At 40.4% G+C, this 25130-nt stretch overlaps 1 protein-coding gene across 1 annotated transcript in view; it reads right to left on the reverse strand.

Annotated features, from left to right (window-relative positions):
* ANKAR (ankyrin and armadillo repeat containing) overlaps positions 1 to 22406 on the reverse strand; it is a 92485-nt gene extending 70079 nt beyond the window's left edge. The window contains exons 1-4 of the mRNA XM_043996621.1: positions 21809 to 22406; positions 10161 to 10598; positions 3462 to 3625; positions 1368 to 1468 (exon numbers count right to left, since the gene is read on the reverse strand). Of these exons, the coding sequence (XP_043852556.1) occupies positions 1368 to 1468; positions 3462 to 3625; positions 10161 to 10598; positions 21809 to 22406 (1301 nt within the window). The remainder of the gene's footprint in view (positions 1 to 1367; positions 1469 to 3461; positions 3626 to 10160; positions 10599 to 21808) is intronic.
* Between the last annotated feature and the right edge of the window lie 2724 nt (positions 22407 to 25130).

Below are 25130 nucleotides of genomic sequence, written 5' to 3' on the forward strand. Positions count from 1 at the left end.
AAAAAAATTTTTCCAACTTCTAAATGATTGTTTCACTTGATTTTATATTTTTGTGCAAACATCTGATCTTCTATTATAATTTTTAAAATTTAGCTAGTAAACACACACCAATAACATACAAACAGGTGAAGCACAATGGCTCTTCTATCAAAAGTTGCATGTCTGCTCATATATTATGTTTTGTGCTTTCAATGTAAGAACCTATAACTCAACACATTTATATATGTGTTCTCTTTCCCTTGGCCACATTATCAAATCTCTCATGTTATTCTCCACCTCACTATTTATTTTCACCTGTGAGCTGGCACTAATCTGTTGTCAACCCAAATTCAATGATGTGTTAGTCCACTTGATTTAGTCCAATGATTCATTTTAACTAGTTATATATCATTAACCAACCCATAACACCTAAAGTAATTTAAAGTTAAATGCAATTTAAAATGAGCAAATATTGTTTTAGGGAGAAAAGTACTGGAAAAAACTTTAAAATTATAATTTGAAACTGTACTAAAAAACAAATATTTGAATAGCTATGAATTTTTCTACAAGTTCTATAGCCAATAATTTATAAATATTTGGAATGCATTATTGAATGATTCTGTAAGAGATTGCTTAATTTGGTCTATTCCCGGAATATTTATTCTTTTGAAGGTTAGCAGTAGAACAAATGGAAAATGAGAAAAGGAATGTAAGCTATATGTTATAGGACTATTTTTTAAAGAAAGAGTCTATTATTATGCTACAACAGAGCAGGCCTTAGTCCTTGTGAAAATCCTTTTTAACTTATGAGAGAACGTGTGGAGGTGGGAGAATGAAGAAAAAGAGAGGTAGGGTGAATAAAGAACTTAGGGGTCTAATGGATCAAGCCTAAGGAGTTGGATAGTGAGCCCTATCCAAGAGGCATCTTACCCTTGTGGCCGTAGCTTAAAAGTCAAGTGACATAAGGTCCAGGACATATGTGCCACCCATCCAGTGCCCTTGGCTCTAACACAGGCCTAGAATAGTTGGAGCTACCCTGGCTCTCCTGAACAACACACATCTGGATAAGTGGTCATATTTTGACACCATTTTTGTTCAGGTATATTAATTATTGTGTTTATTTTAACACTGAGACATAACTACAGGAAAAAGGAAATCACATTGTGACGGTATACTTCTAAATATGCCACATTTCAGGAGGCTCATTTTGCCCTGGAATGCTACCTCTCGTTACATGCAGTTTCTGCATTTTTCCTCTGAGGTACTCTTTCCACATTGTGTAATGCCTTTATCTCAGCATCATTTTGTAAATCTCCCTTCACTCTGTTGCTTTTTGTGGAAAGAGAGCAACCTCTGGTCATGGGGAACATATTCTGAATGTTCCTTACCTTTTCCCATTATATTCCATGACTGGGATAGGGTAGAATTCTTTGTATCCTAAATCTTCAAATGATTGAGAAGAACAGTCTTGCAATGTTTCATAAATGTCCTAAAAGATGAGAGTTGCTGTGTTACTTACTACTTGTCTTCAAACCAACTGAAAAAAAACCTCCAAGACTTCTTTTGGTAAAATTTTTTTTAAATCTTCAAATAAAATTCTGTCAAAGTTACATATAATTTCACCTCATAAATAGATGATAACATTTATGTAGTGGGGGGGGAATAAAAGGATAAAAAGGTACATTGAAAAAAGAAAGAATAATGATTAAATGTAATTGACAAAGTTGCCAATTCAATTAAAAACATTTAACCCTGAGACAGTTTTATCTACAAGTTATAGCAAGAATCCTAAAGTTGCTAAAATCCCTAATATCCATGGAATGAATTTCTTACAAATTTATTCTTATTAGATGTGTGGCTGTGAATCAAGGCACTTTAAAATCTCTGAAGAATCAAATGGAGGGTGACCCAAAAGACAGTGGGGAAATGTATACCTAAGTTTGACAGCATGATACCAATGACTTTGGGAGTTTTTTTGTGTGTTTTTTGTTTTTTTGGTGAGGCAGTTGGGGTTAAGTGACTTGCCCAGGGTCACACAGCTAGTAAGTGTTAAGTATCTGAGGCTGGATTTGAACTCAGGTACTCCTGACTCCAGGGCCGGTGCTCTATCCACTGCACCACCGAGCTGCCCCTTTTTTGTTTTTTGGTTTTTATACCAATGACAAAATATGTCATCCAGAAGATGCATAATTGGAAAAAGACACAGGCCAATCACATAGTGCTCATACTGCTGCACTGGAATGCTGAAAGGCCTGAAGAAAATCTCCAAGAGGATGGATGTGAGGACATAGGCATAAATCACAAATAATGAGGCATGGATGGGTTATGATTTATACCGCTTGAGAGAATTCCCATGCCAATGAGATCCTAGATCAGGTGAAATATTAGTCTTCTATAAGGACCAGGCTGGTAGTCTTTCCTATAATAACTCTAGTCCTATTATATAACTGGGGTTTTTCATGTTCAGGTCTACTTCAGGCTCTAGGACCACTCTGAGCCCTAGTCAGGGAGAACATGGATACCTATAGATCTATAATTTAGCAATTTAGCATCATCAGTTTTACTCCTGCTCCTTCTCTGACTTTTTAACTTGGATCCAATACCCAGGATTTTGTCTTATTCCCTCTGGCTAAACCCTAAGCTCACACCTCATTTCCAGTAATTAAAGAGAGCAACACAGTACGGTGGAATTTGTAGGACCGATTTTCAAATCCCAGTTCTTATTACCTGTGTGATCTCGGGCAAGACCCTTACCTTGGGCCTCAGTTCTTCATCTGTAAAATGAAGGGATCAAATGAGATAGTGCACCAAGTTCCTTCTAGCTCTAAAAGTATGATCCTACACTCCCAAGGCCACATCTTGTTCCTACATGCTTAAATTTTTGTTTTGGTCCCTTTCCTCATACCCTAGTTCCTCCAAAATACCCAGTTATTCCAGGGTTTGAAATTCTGCCCCTTAAATCTATTTTCTATGCCTGAGTCCCCAGTAATAGCTGTCAGATATCTGATTGTATAAAAATGTATTATGCTAAGATTATTTAGAGTCACTCAATAAATGGGCCTGATTCCCAAGCTTAGAGGATAGAGTTACATCTTCAGACTCTAGGAAGATCTACTCTCAATATCCTATGGAACAGTATATGGGGTTGTTGGTTCTAATACTACTTTTTGAGAGTCACTAAAGAGTCATATGATATTGCTACTAGGGGATTGTGTTACTGTATTGCTAAAGAATGTTCTATGGAAAATGGCCCATTATACAAGTTATGGGCACTAAATAAATTGTATATTTAGCAGAATTCTATGCTAGGGACATTCATGTGCAGTTATAAACAAGATAAATGTAGATCAGTGAAGAAATAATCCTATAGCATTAAATAACTTTTATTTTCTATCTCCATAGCCAGACTATAGAGAGAACAGGACTGACCAAGTTATGAGCACAGCCTTATACTATGTCAGGAAAAGTAAATCTTATTGAACCTGAAAGGCTTCTGAAATCTCCTCAATTGAAGGTGTGCCAATGTCAAATTCAATTCCTCCATGAACATGAAAATACTGATTCTCTGCATAATGAAAATGCTGGCACTTAAAATTTGGTCCACGAATAAATGGTGGCAGTTCTCGTTCTGTCTTGACTTTGTCATCTGCAAAAGCAAAAACACACTTAAAAAAAAAAAAGAAATAGCATATAAACAAACATTTTTGAGGGGTCAGAGTGGGAAGAAGGCAAATTTTCCTTCCCATGTGTAAAAGGGGCACTAACACTTGTTTCTTATCTAAAAGTCATTTCTGGGAGAATTCTATTGATTTTTTTATTTTGCAATCTTTTTTTTCAGGGCAATGAGGGTTAAATGACTTGCCCAGGGTCACACAGCTAGTTAAGTGTCAAATGTCTGAGGCCAGATTTGAACTCAGGTCCTCCTGAATTACAGCTGGTGCTTTATCCTCTGTGCCACCTAGCTGCCCCCTATTTTGTAATCTTTTGACAAAACTAACACATGAATACAATATATATCAGGTACCAAATTAATAGGGTTGCTGTGAGGATCAAATGAGAAAGTGTTTGTAAAGCTCTTGGTGAGGGGGTTTAAATCCCACCTCAGGATGAGTCATTGAACCTCTCCGCTGTTTCCTTATGTGCAAAATGGAGATAAGAATTGCACCCATCTCCCAGAGTTGTGGGAATCAAATGAGAAAACATAGATTCACAGAGCATTTTACATATATTATCTTATTTGACCCTCATAAGAACCCTATGAGATAGATCCTACAGGTAGTTTTATTATGCTCTTTTTTTTTTTTTCACAGATGAGGAAGATAACGGTCAGGGAGGTAAAAGCAATTTGTCCATGGCAAGCTAGTAAATGCTGGAGATCAGTTGAACCCTGATCTTCCTGTTTCTCTTTCCAGCACTCTTTCCACTAGACATGTGGCTGACACACTTTCTATCCCTCAGTGTACCCAAAATGATACCTTGCACATACTCGATGGTCAAGAAATATCTGATTGATTGATTGATCAATAGGTATGGTTGTACATTGGTAATATTTATTAAGAACTATTGCATGCAAATCCATTATATTAGGCTGTATGGGATATGGTTGTTGTCCTTCATACTCAAAGAGGACCAAAACAGTATCACTATGTTGGGGTCAATGTATACAGTATGTACAACTATGGCTGATCAGACCAATATGAACTTGGAAGGATTTACTACAAGCTGGGTACAAAAAACCCATATGAACATTTGGGATGGAGATACCCCGAAATTTGTGAACTGCACATTTCTTCTGAGCTACTGCAAATCTGCTTTGCTTATAGAGCACAGTGCCCTCTTTGATGTTACACCATGCTGCACAGCCCTGTGGCAATGTCTCCCAATCATGTCTCACAATCAGTATCAAAGTTTTTCACAGGGACCTTTAAAGCATCCTTGTATCACTTCTTCTGACCTCCATGTGAGCACTTGCCTTGTGTGAGTTCTCTGTAAAGTAAGTCTTGTATTCTAACAATGTGGCCAGCCCATCAAAGTTGCACTCTCTGCAGTGGAGTTTGAATGTTTGGCAGGCCAGCTTGAGAAAGCACCTCAGTGTCCAGTACCTTTTCCTGTCAGGTGAACTTCAGAATCTTCCTAAGACAGTTCAAATGAAAGTAGTTCAGTTTCCTCACTTGGAACTGGTATATTGTCCAGGTTTCACAAGCATACATCATTGAGGTCAGCACAATGACTCTGTGGGCCTTCAGTTTGGTAGGCAGCTTAATACCTCTTCTCTCCAAACACTTTCCTTCAGAACCTCCCAAACACTGAGCTAGCTCTGTCAATGTGTATGTCAACCTTGTCATCTATATGTACACGCCTGGACTGTATACTGCCAAGGTAAGTGAATTTATCCACAACATTCAAAATTTCTCCATTTGCTGTAACTGATGGTTCCATATATGGATGGTGTCGTACTAGCTGGTAGAGAACCTCTGCTTTTTTATGTTAATTGTTGGGCCAAAATGAGCACAAGTGGCAGAGAATCAATCTGTATTCTATTATATCTTAGCCTCAGAAGAAGATGCATTAAGTGCACAACCATCTGCAAACAATTGATCATTCACCGACACTCCCTCCCTCCATTTTAGTCTTGGCTTGCAACCTTTTTAAGTTAAATAATTTACCATCAGTGTGGTAGTTGACCTTGATGCCATTTTTGCTCTCGTTAAAAGCATCTGACAATACTGACGAAAATATCATGCTAAAAAGCATGGGAGCAAGCACATAGCTTTACTCCACTCCACTGGTGACTGAGAAAGCTCAAAAGCATTGTCCATTATCCAGAGCCAATGTAAGCATGCGGTCATGGAAATGGCATGCAATACTGACAAACTTCTCTCCAAATTTTGCCATCATTTTCCATAAACCCTCATGACTGATAGTATCAATGGCCTTGGTCAGATTGATGAATATCATATACAAGCCTCTGTTCTGCTTCTGGCCTTCTTTCTCCTGGAGTTGTTGGGCAGCAGACACCACATTGACTGTTCCTTGGCCCTTTCTGATGCCATACTGGCTCTCAAGTAGATGACCATCTTTCAGGCACAGGATCAGCCTATTAAGGACACCTCTAGCAAGAATCTTGCCAACAATTGGGGGCAGCTATGTGGCGCAGTGGATAAAGCACCGGCCCTGGATTCAGGAGGACCTGAGTTCAAATCCGGCCTTAGACACTTAACACTAGCTGTGTGACCCTGGGCATGTCATTTAACCCTCACTGCCCCACCAAAAAAACCAACCAAACAAACAAAAGAATCTTGCCAGCAATGACTGAAAGAGACTCTCCTGTGATTGTCACAGGACAATCTATTTTCTTTTCCTTTATAGAGATGGACAGTGAGGCATCCATGAGCTCCTGGGGGATAACCACCTCTTTCCATATAACCCATAAAATTTCAGTTAGCTTTTCTAGGAGCAGTGGGACCCCTGCCTTATAGATGTCTGCTGGAATGGAATTAGCACTGGGCACTTTGCCAATGAGAGGATCTTAAAGGCATTCAAAGCCTCTTCCTCAGTTGGAAGGTCTACTGCTCCAACCTAATGCAGATGGTCAGTGGCTTCAGCATTGGTCTGTTGAGAACACTATGAAAATATTCAGCCCATCTCTCCAGGATCATGTCCTTGTCACTAAGCAAAGTGGCTCCATCAGTGCTGAGTAGTTGGAATGCACCATAGGTCTTTGGCCCATAAACAGCCTGCAGGAAATTATAGAAGCACTTTGCAATGTTATTATCAGCATAAAACTGACTTTCATCTGACTTCTTACTGAGCCAAGAAGGGAAGCAGCTCTCTAAGCTTTGCTTGCACTTTCCTTTTGATGGAGTTGACTGTTGCCTTCTCAGAGACAGATGACCTGCTGGTAAAACTTGTGGTGTTCTTATTTTTTGTTTAGCAGTTTCTGAATTTCACCATCATTTTCATCAAACCAACCCTGATGTTTGTCAGTGTTCTGAAAGCTGCCCACTCCTTTTCTGCTCCATGGTTGCCCACCATGTGGAGGCTCAGCTTTCCCTCCAAATTAGGGATAAACTGGTCCAACATAGAGAAGCACACTAATCTGTTGACATTAAGTCTTCAGGTAAAATGGCAAAATGGTATGGATGATGTCTTTTGATTTGTGCATAAATTGGATTTAAGTGAGGGAGAGCTATGCAAAAATCTTTGGCCTCACTGTCTTCCAGTCATCAGAATTTAGTAGCAGGACAGAAGTCAAGACAACTGGTACTGACTTGGGATACAGTAGATGATGACCTTGGTGTATTTGATGTCTAACCAAGTTCTAAATTCACCACACTGCTTGCTTCTGCCACCTTCATGGCCCATTGGAACAAATTGTTTATTCCGCCTACTCTGCCAGGAGAAGTATTTACATGCTAGAGTAAACACCTCCCTAACTCGACAGAGGGTCTGAGGCTCATTGATTACCCTCTAGATGGTTTAGCCCATCTACTGCGATGGTTTTACTAGAGTGTGGCAGCTGTGCATGCTACAACTTCCTGGAGCCACGGGTGAGAGGTGGGGGAGTCAGGAAAACACCAAAGGTAGATGGGCAGCCCTGAAAAGAGCTCAGCAGTCCTAACACCAGAGGAACCAGTATTCCTTGAACACCTGTAGAGCCCACTATGGGAAGTAAGAAAGGATAAGACACTATTCCTACCATAAAGGGGATTATAATCTAGATTAAAAAGTAAGACATTTAAATAATAATACAAAGCAGTACATGATTAAAGACATTCATTGGGATGGTCAGGAAGCTTTCATGGAGGAGCTGAAATTAGAGGTGGGTCTTTAAGCAGGTAGAGAATAGGGAGGAAGGAAAACGATGTTCAGGCAGGGGTCCGGAAAAAAAGCAAGGGGGGCAGAAATGACTTTTATGTGTGGGAAACAATGAGGAGACCTGCTTGGATAACAATGAGGTTCCTAGTTGGGTAGTGGTGGGAAATAAGATTTGAAGATTTGAGTAGGATTGTAGAAGACTTGAAACCACGCTGACAAACAGGTGTATTCAGAAGAGTTGTTGCCTGGGAGCAATAGTTATGAGAGAACCCCTTTCAGTGAAGAGTGATTATTTACAAAGGAATTTGCAATATAGACTGCCAAGTGAATTTTGTGGACCCCTTAAGCCTGGGCTCTTTTGTCTTTATATTCATCTTCCTATGTAGACAAGTTTACATTTTATATGGAAGGCGGCTGGAAGCTACTGAAGATTTTTGGTTTGGGCGACTGTTGTTTGAAAGGGTTCTCATCTAGTGCGGTTAAATGATTTCACCTGAGAAACACAAAATTATAGAATGATATCTCTTCAGGAGAAATCTAGCTGCCTCTCTAGAAAAAGACAAAAATACACGAACCATCTCAAACTGATGACTCTTAGGAGACTGGAAGATCAGAATGGGACAATTTCCCTAGATAATGTGTTCCATGTTCTAGGTGTTATCCTAAGAAAATACTTTCCAATTAATTTTTCTGCAGTTTATATATGTGTTTTATTGTGTTCTCAGTGGAAATTCTGCTGACTGCCTCTTTCCCTCTTGTCAGGCTAGGTAAAATTTCTCTAATCTTTATTCATAAGTCCTTTAACCACTTTTCAACCATGATTTTTTTCCAAAGCTTTTCCTGTGTGTAGGTATAGGTTGTGGGCCCCTAATTCAGTAGTTGAGATGGAAAATAGAGTGTTAGGGATATGCTCTATTTCTAATTTTAGTTGCTTCTGTTTTCTTACTCCATTTCTGATTGGGGACATTGAGGTGGGGTTGGAAAACATCTTGAACAAAGGCAGAAATGAACACTGTTTTTGGAGACAGTGAGGAAAACCTACCTGGATGGCACTGAGGTTTCCAGTTAGACAATAATGGGAAATAATGTTTGAAGGTGTAAGTAGAAATGCTGAAAGCCTTAAACACCAGGTTGACAAACTGGGGTATATATAGTAAGAAGACTCAGGGTCAAGGGGCAACAAAATCCTAAGAAGCCCCTTTCAATGATGAAAGATTATTTACAAAGCAATTTGCAATGTAAAATGCAAGATAAAGTTTGTAAACCTTTTAACCCTGAGTCCTTTTACCTTCATATTAATACTTCTTCTGTAGTTAAGTACAATTTTATCTTGGAGGCTGGTTTATTTCAATTTTCTTCTTCCTTGCTATTTTCTTATTTTGAGCAAGCTGAGTGGCAAGTGGCACAGGGCCTGGAATCAGGAAGGCCTGAGTTCAAATCCAGCTTCAGACATTTAATAACTGTGTGACCCTGGGCAAGTCATTTCACCTCCTTTCTGCCTCAATTTTCTCAACTATAACATGGGCAAAATAATAGCACCTATCTCCCAAGGTTGTTGTATGGATCAAATGAGATAATATTTGTAAAGTGTAGCACAGTGCCTGACTTATAGTTGGTACTTTATTAAAACGTATTCCCTTCTTTTTCCCCTCTATTGTCTTTCTCCTTTTCCTTCTATTTCCCCTGCTGTTCCTTTGCCCAGTTCTCATCCCAGGCTTCAGGCAGGGAGTAGAAGAGAAGAGATGAGAAGCAGACATTCAAGGATGGAGGAAACAGTCAGAATGGAAATACGATAAAGGAAATTTTTTTGAGTTCCTTAGTCTCATTCCAAACCCTGTCCCAGTGGACACAATTTTCTAGTAAGGGCACATCAATTGCTGTGAAAAGCCTGATCACTGGGTAGTTGTTTTTTTTTCTAAACTTCTTACCATCTTACACAATGCTAGTCTTTGCACTCAGAAGATCAGTCAATTGATAAGCATTCATTAGGATCAGAGGTTAGAGTTGGAAAGGGAACTTCATCTAGCAGGAGGAACAGGCACTTTTGCATGAGCTGCATGATTATCTTGCTTCTCTTCATGCAGAAGCAACTCTAGACCACACAGAGGGCTCTAGTGTATAGGAATGATGCATGTGCAGAAGCAACTCTCCCAATAAAATTCAGAAATCTCTTTAAATAGTGTAAACTGATTTTCTTCCTCCTTTTCCTTATCCCTTACTTCCTCCATGACTGTATCTCAATATGCTAGTTGGGACATATTCCCAGATCCCACACTTGGAGAAAAATCCAAGTTGGAAAAAAAAAATACAATCTTTTAAAGTGAAGAAAAAAAAGTTGTCCTTCTGGTGATAACTATTCTTACCTGAAAATGGTGGAAGCAGGGTACTTAAGTTTGGAACTTTCATCTTCTTTTTTAAGCCAAGTAAGAATGGAATCATAAAGCATATTAACCTTAGATACGCTATGTTTTGCCGCATTTCAGCTTTCTTCTCAAGGTGTTTCTCTATCAGTTTTTTCTGAAGAGCTAGTCTTTGCTGTATTCTCTGGTAGGTACAAACATCAAGATAGTCATCAGTATACCTTATTACATTAGTAAGCCAGTAGGCTGTATCAAATAAGAAGACATTCTCATATTGCTGAACTAGTGTGTTGCTAAATGTCAGCTTTAGCTTTATATTTTCAGCATATTTCATGAATATAGATTTTTCTTCAGGGCTATTAGGATCATAGGTTGGGTCTTCATTCATGTCTTCATCATATATTCCTTCATAATCTGGATCCTTTGTAAGATCAAGGAGACCTTCAGAGCAAAAAGGAAATTTTCATATAGTGAAAACTTCATATTTTGAAAGCAAAATGATTTGAGATATTTTATACCATTTCCCCCAAACTGACAAACATCTTTTGTAGAGTGTGAAAATTTATGTCAATTAATTAAATCTTAAAAATATACCTTCCAGAATCCTACTTTATACAGTGCTCTTTTTAAAATTTAGGTCTTCATTGTCACTGAAAGGCAAAAATTATGTGAGACAAAAAGTGCAGATTAAGGCAATTCTAGAGCTTGCCAACTTCATCAAAATTGTCTTTAAGAATAGATGGTGGGGGGGGGGGGCGGCTAGGTGGCGCAGTGGATAGAGCACTGGCCCTGGAGTCAGGAGTACCTGAGTTCAAATCCAGCCTCAGACACTTAACACTTACTAGCTGTGTGACCCTGGGCAAATCACTTAACCCCAATTGCCTCACTAAAAAAAAAATTTAATTAATTTGGGGGCAGCTAGGTGGCACAGTGGATAAAGCACCGGCCCTGGATTCAGGAGTACCTGGGTTCAAATCCAGCCTCAGACACTTGACACTTACTAGCTGTGTGACCCTGGGCAAGTCACTTAACCCTCACTGCCCTGCAAAAAGAATAGATGAGGGGGGCAGTGAGGTGGTGCAGTGGATGAGCACCAGCCCTGGATTCAGGAGGACCTGAGTTCAAATCTGACCTCAGACACTTGACACTTACTAGCTGTGTGACCCTGGGCAAGTCACTTAACCCTCATTGCCCCTCAAAAAACCAACAACAACAAAAAACAAAAACAAAAAAACCCAAAAAGAATAGATATGGGGCAGCTAGGTGGCATAGTGGATAGAGCACCAGCACTGGAGTTAGGAGGACCTGAGTTCAAATCTGGCCTCAGACACTTGACACTTACTAGCTGTGTGACCCTGGGCAAGTCACTTAACCCTTACTGCCCTGCAAAAAAACAAAAACAAGAACAGATGAGAGTGTTATGTATGCCTTCCAGGAGGCACTGCCATACAACATGATGTTTGTATTCCTTTGAGAGCTTATTATATTGTTTTGTGGCTTTTGAGCCCATGCAAATACATGCTGAGCTGTAACTAGAAATTTTTTCACCTGGAGCAAAGAGTGTTATGCATGCCTTCCAGGAGGCATTGCCATACAACATGATGTTTGTATTCCTTTGAGAGCTTATTATATTGTTTTGTGGCTTTTGAGCCCAAGCAAATACATGCTGAGCTGTAACTAGAAATTTTTTCACCTGGAGCAAAAACAGTTGGGGGTGGAACTGGAGGTGACAGCCTTGGGTGACACAGAGGACAGGATGACTATAGGCGCAGTCTGCCCCTCTCCTTAGAAAGGAGACCTGAAGCAATAAGAACCTGGGGAGATGGCATCCTTTTTCCCAAGCCCGTGGGCCAAGAGCCAGACTGCTTTCCCCCAGAACTCCTGCACCCCAGGTTGGCTGTGGGGACAGTTGTGTCATGCAATATTGGCCTGGTTTGGCTAAGGATCCCATGTGAGTTTCATGGGCAATCATCAGGAGAGGAAGCTTCCACTTCCAGGAATGAAACTTATCCCTTTCCCACTAGATGTAGGAGCCCTGGGACAAAGTCATTTTCACGCTGTGCTCATTGGATCTGACCATCTGCTACAGTGATCTCTGAGGTTTCTTTTTACCCGGAGAGTAGTTGTGCAGCAATAAAGGGCCAGTCAGAAAAGCTTATTCCTTACCTGCTTACTGAAACTCAATCTGGCATGATGGAAGAGAGGGTTGGACTTGGAGGCAAAAAACCTGAGTTTATATCCTGGTTCTGACTCTTAATGGGTGTCTCTGGTAAGTCACTTCTTCTCTAGGCCTGTTCTCTCATCTGTCAAATGCTGGGGTTGAACTATACGGATTCCACAGTCCCTGACAGCTCTAGATCTAACACTAGGCCCTTTTCTTTCAGTGAAGGTGAGATTTCAGACTCAATCCGAGGTAGGCTCCTTTTGGCTCATTGAGTTCCTACTGAATCAGAAAAATTTCCCCACCTGGCTATCCCTGAATTTGGCTATTACTGTATGACTGGTGGTCACTTGTAACTTTTACCTGAATTCAAACAGAGCTAAGGATGTTTTATCCTGGTTTTATAATCATGTCCCTGCTTTTTCTTTTATAGCAGATTTCTATAATCAGAGCAAGTAGTCAGTAGAAAAAATGAGGACAGTGCAAGTATGTAAGATCTTACAGCTTAAATGTATGGTTATTTGATATGCCAAACAACAAGGTATATTAATATTCAGGTTTGTCATCTGCCTGCTAATGTTTATATGGTATTATGATAAGGTTAAAGTAACTGGGTATTTTTCTGGTTTAGAAGAAAGTGAAATTCCTTCCCCATTCAGATGAGAGGGAGGATGGTAACTAGGAAACATAGTTAGGCATTTCAGGTTTTACCATAAATCTGCCCAGTCAGATCTCTGTTATGTACTGCCAAAGGCACCAAGCTACCAACTCCATAGTACAAAGGAATCACAGAGCAGACCATGCTGCTAGATTAGTTGCCAGGTCCATTCACCGGGCCACCTTAGCCCTGGTCCCCTTGCATCCTATTGTTCCCCCAAGGTATCTCCCCTTCCTATAACAAGGAGGAGATTATAAATCTTTAGTGTTAACTACCAACTGCTTAAGCCCATATGTTATCCTGGGCTATTTTGGATTCCAGAGTAAGAATGCTACTGCCTCTTCTCATATTAAAGTCAGAAGAGGAACCTGGGATAATTTTCTTTGGTGGGTCTGAAAAACTGCTGCCCTCACTATTCCTTTTGTTGGGTAACTTGAACATGAAGTTATGCTTACAAATTTAACATTGGTAATAGAATAAATTTCTAATTTTACTGCATTAGGGTTACAAGAATTGGAAGAGAGCTTGAACTCTCTGGCAAATGTGGTCCTGGACTGAGGCAGAGTCTATATGATTCAGAACACATTCTGAAGGTTGAGCTCCTCATACAGGGGTTACCTGGATGGCTGAAACTGTTCACAACAGTTTGCTTTGTCCAGTTTTTTTTTTTTCATGGAACTCTTAGATTTATTCTGTATTAGGGTCCCTGTTGCCCCTTAAATCATTTGTGTTTTGTGTTGTGGTCCTTGCATTTGTAACTCTGGTTCCTAGATCTCCCTCAATTCATAAACCCCCTGTGGTCCCCTACTTCACCCCCACTCAGCAGGAAGTAGATACAGAAGAATTGATAGTCGTCATTTTTCCCACGGTATTGAAAAGGGGGAATGATGTAGGAGGCAAAAAGGGGTTAACAGAAAAACCTAAGGTCCAAGCTCTAATTCAGATATTAGTTCTAAAAGGGATTCAGACCCCAGTTAATAGATAACTTACAAGTCAGGATGCTAGGCTATCATACCCACAGTGTTCAGTACCCATAACAGGAACAGAGGGAGCTAGGCCATGGAGACTGTAACGATTGGAATGACGCCACCTGCTGGATACTTACTGTAGAAGAGTTCTGCCCATGAAGGGAAGGTCTTTGAGGGCAAGACCAGGAGTCAGGAAGTGACGCGGGCTAGTGGGAGGAGGAAGGAAGAGACTGGCGCTCAGTCTCGCTCTCTTTCCTGGGGACGCTGGCGGAGAAGGGAGCTAGAAATGTGCTCTCCCTTTAATAGATAGGAATCTAGGCCTTTCTCTCTCTTTACCAAATTCTTATTCTCCTTAATAAATGCTTAAAAGTCTAACTCTTGCTAAAGCTTATAATTTATTGGCGACCACTCATTAGATATTTTAGACAGACTAGCTAGAATTTTAGCCCTTAACAAGACCTGAAGACTATAACAATAAAGGAAATGACAGGGTATAGAAATTCTAATGAAAAATTAAGGTATTTTGAAACTAGTCATGGGAATCAGAAAGAGACATGTACAAAAAAGGCCAAATTTGTCCCCAGAGTCACCTTATGACGTGTTAACCCCCAAAACATACCTCCACAGGAAAAGGTATCCGCCTTGGGGGTTGGCTTAGGACCCCAGGAACTCCAAATTAGGATAAGTCCTCCCCTGTACCTCCCCAAGGTAGAGAATATTATAATGAGTAGGACAGGCCCTCCCCCGTACCTCCCTAAAGTGGAGATTATTATAATGAACTGATAAATCAATTTAGCTATACTATAAATATAACTGTCTTTCCTTTCCTTATTCGAGAGACACCTTTCCACTATTCTGGTTCTCTCCCTGTGGCCATCCACAGTATTGCAAAAAAACTTGGGAAACTGAGTCACTGACTCTTGTCATTCTTTTGGGACAATCAATTTGACCCCAAATTCCATCCCACATCACTGTTATGGTGGGGGCAGCTAGGTGGCACAGAGGATAGAGCACTGGCCCTGGATTCAGGAAGACCTGAGTTCAAATCTGGCCTCAGACATTTGGCACTTACTAGCTGTGTGACCCTGGGCAAGTTACTTAACCCCCATTGCCTTGTGCAAGGAAGGAAGGAAGGAAGGAAGGAAGGAAGGAAGGAAGGAAGGAAGGAAGGAAGGAAGGAAGGAAGGAAGGAAGGAAGGAAGGAAGGAAGGAGGGAGGAAGGAAGGAAGGAAGGAAGGAAGGAAGGAAGGAAGGAAGGAAGGAAGGAAGGAACTAACTTTCTGCCTCAGTTTCTTCAACTATAACATGGGAAAAATAATAACATCTACCTCCCAGAGCTGCTGTGAGAATCAAATGAGATAATATTTGTAAAGTGTAGCACAGTGCCTGGCATATAATTGGTACTTTATAAAAACTGATGTGACCTGCACTCAGGTACGTGAGCATATTTGTGTCAAAAATGCCACCAACTCCATGATTGTGTCATGGGGTGCAGAGCACCCCAGATGTTCTCTGGGGCACACCAAGGAATCTTCTCCTTGAGAAACTAAACCAGAGGACAGATAACGCCTAGAGAGATAAGCTGAACCAAATCGGACAGAGCTAGCTTCGGATTCCTACCCTTCATTCTGGTCTCCCTTACCCTGGGGAGACAAATTTGGGTGTGGCTGCAGCCTTTGTGTTTTGAAGAGGGATCTGTAACCACCCCTAACCCAACTCCTTTAGTCACTACCAGTGGGGGATGGTCCTCCATTCCTCACCCAATTCCCCCAGCTACCACCAGTGGGGGATGGTCCTCTCTCACTAAAGGAACTTTTCACGGGCAGATGGTCCACCCCCATCAGTCCTCTATAAAAGTACCTTCCAGTCTCCTGTTTGAGGAGATTTGGTACCTCTGAGCCATGTGCTTTATGCCAAATCTCCCCATGAAAAGTCCAAGGATTTCTTTCATGGTTTCCCTCCCCCCACCCTTCCCTTCTCTTGCTCCTAAATAAACTATCACCTTATCCTAACTACATTTTGTGTGCAAGAGGGTGTAATTCTTTAAAGAGGAATTCCTAAGAACCCCAACCCGTACCCCATTTCCCACTATATCATCTGTTAGCTCAAAACAGGTACTTACTCCCTGTTTCTGGAGGGAACTGTATGTATCTAAGTATGGTCTTTGATGGGCAAACTCTGAGGCAGTCTGAGGTAGTCGTCTTGGGAGAGAGCTGCTTCCTGAGAGCAACTTTGTCCTTTGGACAAACACATTCCTATTAGCAGGGCAGATCCTTGTGCTGAAGGGAAATGACTATACTATTCCATTTGTGACAGGAATATTAATCCTGACCCTATTTGGGGGGTGCTTCTGGCAATCTGGGGAAGCACTTCTTCCATTTCTCCTAAAGTGTTATATGTGAGTTTTGGTCACTGGTTGGCCTAATAGATCAGCATACTGGCCTATTTTCTTGGTCAGAGGAGAGTTTGGGAAATGTGACACTAAGAATCCAAAAGAACCCTTCAATGAATGACTCTTCTTGATAAACCCAAATTTGACATCTGTAGTCCTCAAATACAAGATTTCTGGCACTGAGGCTGCACCTCTACACATCAGAAAATAAAGGAACAACGTCTAACATATACTGTCCATTACACACAGTGTATCAGTGGAATACAAGGAATGCAGTCTCCATTGGTGATGAAGGTTGGCAGATATCAATGCCTGGTCAGCCACTTGGCAACAGGTGATGTCAATGATTCACATGACAATAAAGTCTCAGATCTGTATCATAATGAGGGGAGGGGAGGGAAGGTGGGCCACAAGATGTCTCAGGACAATTCAGTATTTAAGGAGATAGGACCTGGCATTTCACTGGTATAGGACACTCCTAGATGAGGAGACTCCCTTTACGGAGAGGAACGGGCATGCAGAATGGCTCCTTCAGGACGTAAAGACATTTCCATTCATTCATCAGCCCAAGGAGACAGCTTTTAAGGAAGGAACTAGTTTATGCCATTACAAATCAGTGCCTAAGGCTCTCATTATCATTACAAAGTCATGTATAGATTTCTCGGGGTGCAACTCAGTGCTCAGTTTGGGGAGCCAACTTTCTGGATGCTTAAGCAATGACTCAATTCATCTGAAATCTGGAAATCTGCCTTTTGCTCTAAGGCATAAAATTGAAGAACAGTTTGAGCACCTAACCAAATAATGGGTCCTTGAACCAACTCTACAGACTCTATGTGCCACACTGATTGTACCAGCATCAAAGTCTAATAAGATGACACTTGGGGCAGCTAGATGGCAGTGGATAAAGCACCAGCCCTAGGTTCAGGAGGACCTGAGTTCAAATCCTGCCTCAGACAGAGTAGCAGTGTCTCTACATAAAACAATAGGTAGCAAATGGGGAACACCACTCTAATAGATGAAGCCCCTCAGGTCTATAATACTCTATCTGTCCACATTTAGCTCATGGGGCTCATACTATTTACCAGTCAGCCAGAGGACTCAGTTCAAAGAAAAGACATTTAATGAAACAGCATGGTAAAACATGGTAAAACATTCTCCTCTCTTCCTACTCAAACCAAGGGCACTCTCTCTTGTACGTTTAAGTAACATTAGCAGAAGAGTGATCATACATAGGGTTCATACGTGAGGGATCTATATGTGGGGAATATGGGTGGAAGGCATATTTATACCTGACAGACACACTGCAAGATCACTGATGTTTTCTGGTTCTGTTATCACACCATTCTCACTGGGTCCACCAATAGGTGTGGCATTTGAACTATGAGTAAGTCTCCGTTAGACACCTTGTTCTACCAGGTTCTGCTTCTGATGGTTTGTAGCGACTGCTATGCTGGAAGTCTCTACTACTCTTGTTGAACGTGGGGCACATTGTTCTACTGGTGTCATGGAATAAACTTTGTTGGGGATGTTACTCTGTTGGTCCCCTAGCCTCAGATGAATGTTGGCAATGGAGCCAACTACTGATCCCAGAGATTTAAGATGAGTGTGAACTTGGGAGCTGCTAGTTGCTCCTGGTGTCAATCTTCAGAGCTCATCACTTCTGGATCACCAAAGCTATCTCAAGTTTCAGCCTCTGGCTAGAATCTCTGCCTATAACAGCACATTTACACTTCTTTGGTTTTAGCCACTACACCTAGATAACAAAAGCCAGGCAGAAGAGCTCCAGGCTAAAATTAGGCATTTCTTTTCAGTTTCCTAAATATGGATGGAAATCAAAGCCATCCTTTGCAGATTCCTTTTAAGCTGAGGGTTAGATACCATCCTCCCAAGATCAGCTCTAGTTTAGAATTCAGATGAATTTGAGTCAGATCCAAAGGTAAGCTAAAGAGTCAAGGTTAAGGGTTCTCTATCCACGGAGCCCAGATTCCTGTCTTTGTTATGCACTCCTGTCAGCCTCAAAGCCTGGCCCTTTGGGGCTTCACTTTGGCCAACAAAAACCTCAATCTCCCTACATTCTCCCTCCCACCCCCAGCAAAAATATGCTGGGAAATTACCTGGGCACATATGAAAATCTGTGAACATCATAAGCAATCTAAATTGAGAGACAACATCCAACTACATAATAAAATGCAAACAGAGATATCTACCACATGACATTCACCCTAGAGCAACATGCAGCTAACATTAATGCATGTGAGTAGCATAATACTGTTGTGGGCCCAAAGCACCCCAGAAGTTCTCTGGGGCACATCAAGGAATCTTCTCCTTGAGAAACTAAACCAGAAGACAGATACACCTAGAGAGATAAGCGGAACTAGATTGGACTGAACTAGTTTAGGGACCTCCACCCTTCATTCTGATCTCCTTTACCCCTGGGGAGATAACTTTGGGTGTGGCTGCGGCCTTTGTGTCCTGAAGGGAGAGATTGCTTCAGAGATCCTAGCCACCCCTCACCCAATTCTTCTAGCCACCACCAGTGGGGGATGGTCCTCCCTCACTAAAGGAACTTTCCACAGTCAAATGGTCACGCCCCCCCCCTCCCCCATCAGTCCTCTATAAAAGTACCTGCCAGTCTCCTGCTCAAGGAGATTGGTACCTCAGAGCCACACGCTTTGTGCCTTTCTCCCCAAGAGAAGTCCAAGGATTTCTCTTGGTTTCCCTTCCCTTCCCTTCCCCACCCCTTCCCTTCCCTTGCCCCTAAATAAACTACCATCTTATTCTAACTGCTTTTGTTTGCAAGAGGGTATAACTCCTTTTTTTTTTTTTTTGCAGGGCAATGAGGCTTAAGTGACTTGCCCAAGGTCACATAGCTAGTAAGTGTCAAGTGTCTGAAGCTGGATTTGAACTCAGGTCCTTCTGAATCCAGGGCCGGTGCTTTATCCACTGTGCCACCTAGCTGCCTCGGGTGTAATTCTTTAAAGAGGAATTCCTAAGAACCCTTACCCCTAACCCAAACCCCGTACCCCATTTTCCCCATGACAATACACATCAGATAATCAATAGTTTATATGACAAAATGGCATATATTAAACCAAGACACAAATAGCAAGGCAGTGCAAAACACATAGCATTACATGTGTGAGGGCCAAAATTAGATATACTGAGTGTTATTTGGGTGACTCACCTTAATATTGGGGTCCCAGAAATATGAGGAACCTTTTTAGGTTTAATCTCCCCTCTGAACTATTCCCTTTATATATTTCTCCCAGGCCAATAAGAAAGGAGCCTCTAAGTTTTAGTTCACAAAAGGATCAAATTTTATTACACGGGAATTGATTAAACAACAAAGGTGAAACTAATAAAAATCAAAGATAAGGAAATAGGAAAATAGAAATACAGACAGATGCTCTTAACTCTAAACTTAGCCTAAACTGGTTCAAAGGAATTTAGGGTTTTCAGGTAACTCACCAACCTGAACAGACCACCAGTCTAAGTTGTACATGTGCCACCATGACCTCAGCCAACGCCCAGAGCGTTCTGGAAGTGCCCTGAGAGCTTAGCCTACGGGAATTGCCTCACCTCCCTCCAGGTCGCATTCAATCTTTCCTCCCCCAAAAGGAGGTCCTTCAAAAGCTACTCATGGAGAGTTCTCCTTCTGACCTCAGTAGCATACTTAATCTCAGGGTGGGCCAGGTGTGGCCCCTCCCAAATGATTCAGCTAAAACTTTCGATATTAATCTTTAGCACAAATAATTTTTACCATACATGACAATAGCATTGTGACCAAATAGATCACATGTAGAAACATATAACATTGTACCACTGCAGTAGTATATGCAACACATTGCAGAAAAGCACAATATATTGCACATATATTGCACAGCAATCAGACACACACACAAAACACATGTAACCTATCCTATGATAATCAGCATCACTCAGTTGCATGGGTAACCACTTTTTCCATTTCTCCTTAAGTATACAGGAGAATGGTCTCTAGTTCAACAGTCAAGGCACTGCTAATGCTTGTGAAGAGTTTATCTTCATCCTGAGAACTACCAGTCTATAGTCCTAATCAAGAGATTATTTCTTTCTCTACATTCCTTAAATGCAAGGAAGCTAAGAATAGGTCTTTCTTTTTCTTCCTCTGTGTTTGACAGAAACTATAACTGGGCCACAGTGGGTTTCTGCTATTATAACTAACTATAGGACAAGAAGGAAAATGGAAGACTGAAGAGGGTGGCCTGGTCATGTTGTTCACATTCAAGAGTATTTCTCCCAAGGTGAGTTTACTATGATAAATAAAATATTTAAAACATTTTATTTTGAACCACCTGGCATCAGATTTTTAGCTACACTTCCCAGGGATTCACAAGAACCCTAAAGTGAACTTCTTTCAGTTTAATTACTCTCTGGTTACACTATATAGTAGTTGTTCAAGTGGATACCTACTAGAATAGCACAGAGAAAGCCTCACACAAAAGGCATATCCCCTGCATGATTAAAAGATTATTAACCAAGGAGGGGTTTTATGTGTGTTGGCACAATGTTAAGAGTTTTTACCTAATTGAGTTCTTATTAAGTATTTTGTTCTCTTCAAATTCATGGAATTGTATGCTGCAGGGACTTCTTGGACAATTTTAGTTCCAGTAGTTTTCTAGTAACAAAAGAGCTAACCTGTGATGGCCTGGTCAGTCTTGGCCTATGAAGTGGTATCTGACCAACACAGAACTGGAATCACTCAATGTTCCAGTTGCAAAAAGCCTTAGAGATAATCTATTCCTACCAACTCATGTTATAGATAACAAAACTGAGGCCCAAGGTCACAGAACAAATCAGTAATAAAGCCTGTATTAGAACCCTAATCTTCTGACTTCTAGTCAAAAATTTAAAAAACCATACCATATTGACCCATGTTTGAAGAAAAGAGCTATATATTATTTAATTTCATTTTCAAAATGCCCTCTATGACTATTATAACAATATTGATTTTTTTAGAGGCCAAAAATGAAGGAAAAAAGAGAACGCTACATTAGATGAGTTTTAAAAGTCCATCTTTCACCCCACTCTCTCCTCAACTCTGGCTGAAGATACCTTTAATGTCACTTGCCTTGGGAGTGGTTTATAGTATTTGCCCCACATGCATAAATTCCTAGTTACAAGCTCTAGCTCACAGTAAAAATTTTTGACCAAAAAGCCATAAGAAAAAAAAATGCCGATATGTTAAGAGTGTAGGATACAATACAAAAATGGGTAGCAAATTCATGAATAGTTATGCTTATAAACTAATCATTATTTTTATAATGACTGTATAGAATCAGCCTTAAAACCTCAAAGTATTTACTTATAAACTTTTGCAAGCACTTTTTGTGTATGAGGGAGAGATGTTCTATCTACTTTGTGAAAATCATGATCTAGAATGATTTCAAATACAATTGTGAAGAGTATGGTTTGAAAAGAGTATTTGCTTACCTGCTGCACTAAACTCTGCAAAGATATCTTTATCTGTTTGAGGTTTCCCTTCAACATCAACATCCATAAGGGAACGCCACATTTCAGAGAACCTCACCCTTTTTTCTTTTGGCATATATATTCCATGCCAGAGTGATTTTATCATGTAGTCAACATTAATCAGAATTTGTCCAATTCGGGTGTCAAAATAAGCAGGAGGCAGCTGGCAGGATGAGCTTTGATCATAATTGATTTCTAAACTGATGGAAGGAATTTGATTCAAACAATAAATTCCAACAGACAACTCTCTTATGATTTGATGAACTTCTCTATAATCCAGGTTTGCATTTGGATCCACTGGTGCTAGCAGGACTGCTGTTGAGAAGCCTACATTTTTTAACTGACTCATAATTCCATCAGGAAGTTCTATGTGGGAACGTAGGTCCTCTTTTCCAGAGAGCCAGCTGACAACTGCAGTAGCAAGTAATTCTTGAACCTCGCTTCGGTCATATTTTTCAAAAAAGGCACTGGCATTCCTCTTTACCGCCAAATTGGACAGATAGGTGGTTTCATCTGATTGGTCAAATCTAACTAATCCTTTTTTTGGATATCTTAACATTTTCTGAAGCGTTTCTTTCTGAAGTTCCTAGAATTAGAAATAAACAGCCAACCACCACCACAAAGGTGACAAAATTCAACATTGTTATGAATCTGGATTAGAAATAGATATGAAATTTATTACTCAAGCACTCATTCCACTTTTATAAAATTACTTTTTTAACAATGAATTATCAAGTGTCAAAATTTCAGTGCAGCAAGAATAAGGGATTAATTAAATATATAATTAATAAAAGTCAGTGTGGCAAAGCAAAAAAGGATGGGGGGCGGTGGCGGGGGAAGCTAGATGGCACAGTGGATAGAGCACCAGCTCTGGAGTCAGGAGGACCTGAGTTCAAATCCAGCCTCAGACACTTAACACTAGATGTGTGACCCTGGGCAAGTCACTTAACCCCAATTGCCTCATCCCCCCCAAAAAACAAACAAACAAAAAAAAGGATCCAGGACTTGAAACCAGGAGGGCCTGGGTTCAAGTACAATCTCTGGCACTGCCATCTGTGTGACCTTGGGCAAGCAACTCAACCTCTTGATGCTCTAGGACAGGGCTTCTTAAACTTCTTCTATTCGGGACCCCTTTTTGCCTGATAAATTTTTATGTGACCCTGGGTACATAGGTATATAAAAGAGGTATGTATGACCTTTTACTGTTGTCAAATGTTTCACGACCTCCACATTCAGTTATGCCATTTCATACTGGATCACGACCCACAGCTTAAGAAGCTTTGCTTTAGGAAACCCCTTAAGACTATAAATTTCAGAGAAGGTGCTAACCTGTAGGGGCATTTCTTTCCTTATTAGGAAGAGGGCATTATGTTTTTGTGGATTCAATATCACAGGACCTTAATGAGGGAGAAAAAGTGAATGAAAACCATAGAGGAGATAGCTATCATTTAAATAATTTATCGGAACAGAGAGGGTGTCCTAATTCAAAACAATGACTTAGAAAGTTTAAATATATAAAGATTTGCAACCCTACTATTTTAAGAAGGAGAGGTGAACTTAATTGTAACGGCTACTATGCTGGTATTCTTCAGTGTAGATGGTTAACAACAAACCATGTCATTTTAAAACACCATCCATTTAAACTCTTTCACTCCAAGCAGAAGCCCAATAACTTTTAAGTGCCTTAATTAATACCTTAGTGTTTGAATGCTCACTTGTTAACTCTAGAATGTTCATTCTCCTTAGAAGTCTGTACTGCAGACTGTCATGCAATACAGACGTATCTTTGATAGCAGTGTCAATGTATTAATGGTATCCTTTATACTGAAGGTGACATCTTTTGGTGGCACTTTTAACGGAGTCTTTGAAAAGAGGCTTCTCTACGCAAGAGAACATACAGCATTTTGAACATGCAACTAGGAATCTCTTTTGCCATTTCTTCATGGTAAAATCTTTTTCTTCTCCTTTATAAATGTGAGGATTGTTTTGGACATACTGTAATACTTAACTTGTTCCCCGGGGCCTATAAATAGTTTGGAAAACTGATTATCAACTGACTGGAAACTAGTCCCTGTTTATGCTCATAAGTTGTGATGTAAATTTCCATTAAGTGGAAAGGATATAGTTCAGTTATATGGTACAGGACCATGCTGAATACCTATTTATAATAATTTTACTGTGAAGGTTTTTGAGGTTGCCTAGCACACAAAATTTTTCTACTCTAAATATTTAATTCTACTCTATTTTTTGTGACCTTGCCACTTTCAGACTAAAATGCTTAACGTGTGAAAAAAATGCCTATATGAATGGAAAGGAAAAGATGGTCGTTTTCCCTTAGTAGTAATATCTTTAGCTGTAATTGCTTTATACTTTCTATTAAGTGTAAAAACACATTCAAAGCTGGAAAAAAATTTAGAAATGCATTCTTTGGCTATTCTGTAAATGAAATGCCTTGTTAAACTGTCATACATTCAGTTTATTTTTAATTTTGCATTTCAGTTGGAAAACTCAAGCTCAATTTTCAACTTCTATATAACACTGGTGTCAGGAAACATCTCGATTCTTGGAGTATTATGTGTCTGGGATGGTTACAATAAAACTACTTTTAAAAACTACATCTCACATCTATCAGATTGGCTAAAATGATAGAAGGGGAAAATGACAAATGTTGGAGGGGTCATGGAGAAATTGGGACACCAGTACACTATAGGTGGAATTATAAACTGATCCAACCATTTTGGAGAGCAATTATGAAGGACTTACGAACCTTCCCTTTTACATAGAGAGCAACATAATTTTCCCAGTTCGTCAGGTTAAAAACCTAGGAGTCATACTGGATTCCTCATTATCTCTCCTACCCCCCCTCCCTCCCCCAACCACCGTATCCAATCTCTTCTCAAGGCCTGTGGATTTCTCAATTTCACCTTTGCAACAACTCTCCAATAAGCCCTCTCCTCAGACACTAGCCACCCTCTACTGCAGACCCTCATCACCTCACACCTGGATTACTGCAAAAGCCTACTGGTGGATATGTTAAGCCTCTCCCCACTCCATAACATCCTCCTTTTAACCACTAAAGTGATTTTCCTAAAGTGTAGGTCTGATCATGTCAAACCTCTCCACCATATCTCTCACAGCCACCCCACCCCCACCCCAAATAAACTCTAGTGGCTTTCTACTGTGTCCAAGAACAAATGCAAAATGCTCTGTCATTCAAGGCTCCTCATAACAGCCCCCTCCTACCTTTCCAGTCCTCTTAACACCTTACTCCCTGATTCGAATT

Source organism: Dromiciops gliroides, chromosome 3 (assembly GCF_019393635.1).
Source record: "Dromiciops gliroides isolate mDroGli1 chromosome 3, mDroGli1.pri, whole genome shotgun sequence".
NCBI lineage: Eukaryota > Metazoa > Chordata > Mammalia > Microbiotheria > Microbiotheriidae > Dromiciops > Dromiciops gliroides.